Genomic DNA, 7285 nt, shown 5'->3' with positions numbered 1-7285 from the left:
AGGAGGAGGCCACTGGTTTCATTGCCTGTTTGTGCTGGAGCATCTGGAAGGTGCGAAATGACCTCGTCTTCAACAAGCTTCATTGGACACCCAGCAGGTAGCGGATCACGCAGCAGGTTCAGCTCGAGGGTATATTGGCTGCAACTCTATTAAGCCCATCAAGCCAACCTCCAGGCCCTCTATGATCAGCTTGGAGGCGCACTGGATTCCCCCTGACTCGGGCTTCATCAAGCTTACTGATGCATCTAAATAAATTAAAAAAAAAAAAAAAGAGGAGGTGGCTTGTGCCTTATTTTCAGAGACCATGGAGGGAAGCCCATCAAGGGGATATCCTTCCAAGCCCAGTTCGATGCTATTGCACTAGGTGAAGCACTAGCGGTGCGCGAAGGTATGTCATGTCTTAGGCTCTCGCGGATTTGGTGGATAATGTGTTAGTTGAAATAGATTGCTTGGAGGTGGTTAATGCTCTTAATGGAGTGTCAAGACATTCAGTAGATGGCTAGTCAGTTTAAGGAGGTTTCTTTTGTTTTTATTGTTAGAGAATGTAACCATGGATCTCATTCTCTTGCCAGGATGGCTGTGTCAGTAAGGCACCCTTCGTTGGCTCAAGATCTATGTAATGTTGCTGCTTGTGTGATAAATATGTAGATCCTCTTCCTCCGAGAAAAGGAAAAAAGGAAAAAAACACAACACACATTTTTGTGTATGCTAGTTGAGATGAGAATCTGAATCACAATTTTCCCAAGTGAAAACGAAGTACCCATACAGTAGAATCTACTTGTGTTTGCTTTTCGTACATTGGGTTCTGTCGGTGAACGAATGGTTTAGGTTGCGTGTCTTGTCGCGGTTTAATTGGACACTCTCTACAAAAGCGTGTTGTCTGCATCTTTTTGCAGTTTCAAGCCATATGCCGCAACAACAGGGACAATGGCTGTGCTTGAGAGAGATTTGTTTACTTGAAAGAAACCATTATTTTACCAAAAAAGCAAAAAACCATTACTGACTTCTTTTTTTTTGTCAAATGAAAATGAAAAAACCATTACTGACATTAAAAGGGAAGAAGCTTGTTGAAGAGCTCTAGGTCTAGGGGCACCTAAGCATGCTCGTGATCAATGGTGGGCATAGGTCACATTAGAGAAAGCTAGAAGTGCAAAAAAGAGAAGGGAAATAGAACCGTGAGAAGTAAAAAGGTGGGTGTTCGACAACCCACTTGGTGGAAAGAGAGCAACTAAGGGGATTACGATCTGGTAGGCCTTGAATCTCATGACTTTTTTGCAGTCAAGTCGCGTTTTGAACGGTGTACATCAAAGTGGGTAACTCAGAGGATTACGATCTGGTAGGCCTCGAATCTCATCACCATTGTTGCAGTCAAGGGTTAGGTGTATATCAAAGTTTGGCCGGATTCCACTACTTTGAATGCAGTCTAATTCCTTTCACAGCCATAAATGGAAAGTTCCTTGATTTTGAAAAAAATTAAAAAAAATTTAATCCATGACAACGTCTGCTTAATCCTACGAGAGCGACCCTTCCCTTTTTCTTTTCTTCCTCCTCAATTGCGAAAAAGAGGCTGTTCCGCTTCATTGTCGTCATCATGATCGCATTATTGATGTAAAGAAAGTGTACAACAAGCAAAGCTTTACAATGATTCGATGACTAAGTTCTCTGTGTTCATCATCATCAATTGTCCTTTCTACAGTTTCACCAGCCACCGATCCCACTTCTTTTTTTCATTTCTAATTTAAAAAGAGAGATCCACATATCTCTTCAAATAACAATTGTTACCTTTCATGATGCTTATCCCCTACTAAAGTTGGGTAGTCATTATCAATCCCAGCCCAAATTCTACTTTAATTTCAGCTGAACTCGTATGCATGGAAGTAGAATAGTTTCTTTTTGACTGTGGATTTATATTTCACTGGACGAAGCTGCGATGGTGTGCTGCTGCTTCGGAACATGGAGGTCTGAAGAAGATATGTATATGTAAAAAAGCCTTCTTTTTAGCTATTTTCCTTTCTATGAAAACCAAATAATTGTCAGGTAAGTGGGCTATTTGAACACCCAAGTATGGCCCCAGAACATGGAACACATCACATGCTTTGAGGAGTTCACAGGTTGGCTAAGATTCCAAGGACAAAACTGAAACTTCAAAAGAAACTTTTCTTCATTACCTTATTGAAATTGGCTAAAGTGAATCAAACTTTGCCTGTTAAAAGTTACATCTTTGATCAGATCTACAATGACCCCATCATTCCAAACAGGGGAGGAGAAACAGTGCTACACAGAAGTATAATGCAACAAATATACAGCTCGTATGTGTGTGTAGTTGGACAGGTGAAAGAATTTGTGGGTACTAGAGAACTAAACATCAAAAGCATCAACTGGAAGGGATGTTGTTCTGTGAATTGGGTGTGGAAGCAGATACCCAGTGTAGAAACTTTTGGTGGTTGCCATGTAGTCTGGACTAGAAGACTTGTCAGTCGCCTCACAATGTCGAGCCCTTCGGGTCTCAGAATAGGGGCAGCTTTTCTGGGCATGAAGTTGATAAAATGAAGTAATTTGCTTCTCAGAAACCAAGGATTTCAAAGTTGCTTCCTTGTTTTCCCCTTTGAATAAGGTTATATCCCTACAGTTGGACCTTGGAGAAGAAGTTTTTGATTTAATCCCCAACTGTTGGTCTCGGAGCTCTCGTAGTTCCATCTGGTACTTCGCTCTGAGCCATCTCAGTTCTTGTTGGATCTCATTACCGTAATAATCATCAGAGAAGTCACCAGCTGATGAAGGTATAGTAGAATCATGGATAGGCAACCTATCTGTGGAGCTTATTGAACCGAATTCCTTTTGATTGTCAACACTTTTCACCATTTCATCCTTGGAACAGACTGATTGATCCACCTTCTCATGTTCCAAATCAGAGTGAATCTCCCCAGAATACTCTGAACTTAATTCAGGGCCTTCATGGTGAGCCCAAACATCTGCATATGGTATGCAATCTGAACATCTTGACAAGATTGGGGCATCACCTGTCACAGAATGCTCTAACTCGTCAACTTGATATCTGATCTCTTCAAATCGACCATGTGTTGCAGCACATCCAGATAGAGAACAATGGAGCGCTTGTTGGTTCATTGAGAGATAGTCTATTAAGGAACCAGTGGAGGAGTCATTAGAAGCACAATTGTGACAAAAGCTTATACTTGTGAATTGTGCAGTCTCCTCTTTGGCAGACCCTGACTTCCAGTCTGGCACCAATGCAGCAATCTCCCCGTCGATCATATCTGCTATCTTAGTCACATCTTGGTCAGTGATATCCAACTCAGAAACCATTTCTGTTGCAACACTCAAAGCTGTATCCGTGTCAATGTTGAAAGGGAAGTGGATGTTGCGGATACGGCCTGCATGGAAGAATTGAAGTTCTTCATTTGATACTAATACAATTTAAAAAATAATATTATGGTTATAAGAATTGATGAGATTACAAAATAAAAGTCAGGAATCAAGCTTTAACCTTCTTTGTCTGCAATTCTAAGCCTCAAAAAGATCCCACCATCTTCTCTCATTTTCCCCTTGATTGAGATGTCAACATCATCAGAATACTGGTCATCATCCTCTTGGTAAGTGAAAAGTTCAATCTCTGCTGGATGGTAACCGCATCCATTATCAAGTTCATGACCAAGATCACCAGAATACTCATCAAACAAGGAACTGTTACTGTGATGAAGCTCGAAGAGAGGCTGCCTTTCGAGAGGGCCCACATCATTCATTTCTGGCCTAAAGTCTATTTGCCTAAAATCTGAACTATAATCATGGGTTCGAAGAAAAGGATCCTTCAAAAGCTCCCTTGCTGGGAGCCTTCGAGATGCAGTTTCCAGACATTTTTCCACAAACTGTCTCACTTCAGAATCACTCACCTTATATAGAGCATCTGGTTTTTTCCCCTATTGTAAAAAACATAAGACTACATAACTAGACAGATATAAGGGGAGAACCATAACATACATAGCGAGGGAGATTGCAGGTCTTACAGATATAACTTTCTTGTAGATCTGAGCAGGATGAGTGCACTCACTGTATGGATATTCAAAAGTGACCATTTCCAAGATGCACATCCCAAAGGAATAAATGTCAACTAGTTCATTATACTCTTCTTCATATACTTCTGGGGCCATGAACTCTGGGGTGCCTGGGTAACCAAAAACAACTATGAAATCTGAAACCAAATTGTTAACTCTGGGGTGCCGGGGAAACCAAAAAAATTATGAAATTTGCAACCAAATTGTTATCTCTTAATCAATTCATGTCCAAAACAGTTCACCGAAAATCAGAAACGCATTCTCGCTATATCCATATCAAGCCATTAATTTGCATCAAAAGCTTGAAAACACTTCAAGGATTAGGAGAAGTAGAACTCACCAACGCAGTGGGCGGCATGAGATTTACGGAGGATTGCAGCAAGGCCGAGGTCGCCAATCTTGACCTCCCCTTGATTCCCATTCACAAATATGTTGTCGCATTTGAGATCTCTATGAATCACAGGAGGGTTTTGACTGTGGAGGTAGAGAAGACCGCTCAAGATCTGTCTGCACCAATGCTTCACCGCTCTAATGTTAACCCTCTTGTGCCTCTCCCGGTACCTAACCCCGAGGAGAAAAACAGGAAAAATGAGAACATAAGCAAAAGCCCTACCGAAACAGAGAAGAAATGGATCAGATATACTTACTGCCTCAGAGTCCCAGAAGTAAACATTTCGGTTACGAAGTTGATTCTCCTGTTTGCGGTATCAACCCAAGAAGTATAAAATTTCATGATGTTCTTGTGATTCAATGTCTTGAGGAGATGGATTTCACAGTAAAGTCTCTCCAGATCTTCAGGGCTCTGCATGAAATCATGGAGTTTGACCTGGTTCCAAGCGACTTCAATCCCTTCATACTCATCAAAGGCTCTGTAACTGCAAACGACAAAATTTCCGAAGAAAAGCACAAAACAAAGAAAATTTATCAACAACCCAGTTCAGAAAAGTTAAAATTTTGCTGATAACCGAACTTAATAAGCAGGTCTCATACACTGTTTTTGAAGCTCCTTTGCCAAGGATTTCATTGTACTGCAACAGAAAAATAAACGAACCCAAGAACCATTTGAGGATTCTAATGGTGAAAACAAGGGAAAAAAAAAATCAAGACAGAAGAAGAAGAAGAGTGGTGCAAGGTTACCCTTCCATATCTTCCAGTGGGATCGACTTCAGCAAACTCAGAGTAATCTGGTTCAAGAGGCGTAAGCCCATTCATCATCCTCTATTCGTTGCTGATACTTTGTTGTGCTAATAATTGTTGTTAATTTACAAGTTACAAGTTACAACCTTGCAAATTATAATCTGTCTCTTGAACTTTTGAAACTGATGGAGGGGAGAGAAGAAGAAGAGAGAGACACAAGAAATAAATCAAACAAAAAACAAAGGGGAAAAAAAAAATCAAATATTGTGGAGACTGGAGAGGTACATCAAAAGGACAAACTGTTCCAACTCATCCACACAGAGACAAGGTGGACCCCACCACCGAAAAGCATCCCAAGTGAGTTCCATGCCCCAGATTCAGAACAGAGACACGACAAAAATGCAACAACGCCTTCTTTTTCGTACGCTGCGCGTGTACCCTTCTCTTCTCTTCTCTTCTCTTCTTCTTGGGTTGGATTGGATTGGATTGGATTGAAAATTGGAGGAAATCAGCTTCAGAACAATCCCATTTCTGACTTATCCTCATCTCATCTCATCCATACATTAGCAAAAAGGATTAGGTGGCAGAAATATAGAATCTAAAATGGGCCCGGAAATTTTAACTCAAAAAACATTGCAAAATCTTAAATTGATCCCAATGTATCTCTCACAACCCATAATCTTTTAATATTTTTAGGAAAAGAGGGATTAAATAATACCGACCTTGACCTTGGGCCTGACCACGCAATGTTCGGACTTTCGAGTTTGACTCATGCAAGCGTCAGCCTCATTGAAGGTCTAGTATAGTCTGTAGAAGATGGTAATAGTCTCATGTCCGGGTCACATTGGAGGCCTAGTATAGTCCGTAGAAGATGGTAATAGTCTCATGCCTAAGTCAAGATGTACACAACTGTCCATTGCGAAAAACAGAAGAGTAGAGAGGATTAGAATCCCAGACATGTGAGTCACCAAATTGTATGATAGTAATTTTAAGACCATTAAGCCCTCACCCCCAAAGGAAACTTGTATCTTTTTAACAGTTTGACTCACCTCATATTGTTTATCTGATCACCAAACATTCAAGGAGAGTTCCATTTGCGAATTTTGAAGGTTGAATTTCCACGTAATATATAATAGTAACGGTGCAATTCACGTGCTATCTTTAGGGGGGGGGGAATTTCCACGTAATATATAATAGTAACGGTGCAATTCACGTGCTATCTTTAGGGGGGGGAAATTATTAAGATCATGAGTTCAAATCTTCTTGTGCCACACTTGCCTCCTTCTCCCAAGTCCCAACAAAATTCCTTAATTAGGGGTGAAAAGAATAAGGGCTTTTCAAACTCAAGTCCAACTCTAAGACCCTTTAACTTGACTTTAGGCCCCTTGCAACCCTAATTCAATATTAAAAAGTCTCAGTGCAGGGTTTAGTCTAGGTCAACCTTACCTTGATTGATTTTAACTAGGTTGGGTTGGGTGGAGTTAGCCGTAACTTATCTTCTTGATTAGTATTGCATTGAAAAGAACAATGAAAATGCATCTTTCCATAATTTAAGTTTTTAGAAACCTTAAACTAAAGGGTAAATATCACTTACCTTCCCTCTTAGTTGACCAAATGGCACTTGGACCCCATGTTAATCGGATATTATTACTTACCTAGCAAAGTTATCTAATCTCTCCATTTCTCAGTTTTTTCCATTAAGTTTTAACTTTACCGTCAAATATTTTTATAAAATTTCAAATTATCCTAAATTAAAAGGATATTTTAGTTTAAATTTCAAATAACCCTCTAGTGATATTATAATTAAAATCCCAAAATACCCTTAATTATCTTAGTAGTTAAAACATTAAATTACCCTTTATTAATTTAATTTCAAGACCCACAAATACCCCCTATGTCTTTTCATTAAATGCATTTCTTTCATTAGCAAAGAAAAAAAAAAAAAAAAACCTAAGAAAGACGTTTAAATTTTTTCTAATTGATTTTTCTTTTTCTTTTTTATTATTTTAAGTCTAATAAAAAAAGTATAGATAAAGAACATAGGAGCATTTTGAGGTTTTATTTTAATAGTTAAAGGA

General features: G+C 39.4%; 1 protein-coding gene across 2 annotated transcripts; it reads right to left on the bottom strand.

Annotated features, from left to right (window-relative positions):
• Positions 1-2016: 2016 nt before the first annotated feature.
• Positions 2017-5467, bottom strand: LOC149028575 (putative serine/threonine-protein kinase WNK9). 2 transcript variants are annotated; one of them, XM_089137799.1, is made up of 7 exons: positions 5208-5466; positions 5061-5098; positions 4718-4945; positions 4411-4631; positions 4023-4180; positions 3506-3935; positions 2019-3392 (listed from the first exon to the last, which is right to left on the bottom strand). In XM_089137799.1, the coding sequence occupies exons 1-7, from the start codon at positions 5283-5285 to the stop codon at positions 2359-2361; spliced, it is 2187 nt and encodes a 728-aa protein (XP_088993925.1). In that variant the 5' UTR covers positions 5286-5466; the 3' UTR covers positions 2019-2358. The 2 variants fall into 2 exon arrangements, with proteins under 2 accessions (XP_088993932.1, XP_088993925.1); XM_089137806.1 differs by lacking the exon at positions 5061-5098 and having other exon boundaries at positions 2017-3392; positions 5208-5467.
• Between the last annotated feature and the right edge of the window lie 1818 nt (positions 5468-7285).

This window comes from Hakea prostrata, chromosome 1 (genome assembly GCF_041222555.1).
Source record: "Hakea prostrata isolate BN-2017 chromosome 1, UWA_Hpros_2, whole genome shotgun sequence".
NCBI classification, from domain to species: domain Eukaryota; kingdom Viridiplantae; phylum Streptophyta; class Magnoliopsida; order Proteales; family Proteaceae; genus Hakea; species Hakea prostrata.
This window is presented reverse-complemented; position numbering and strand designations above follow the sequence as displayed.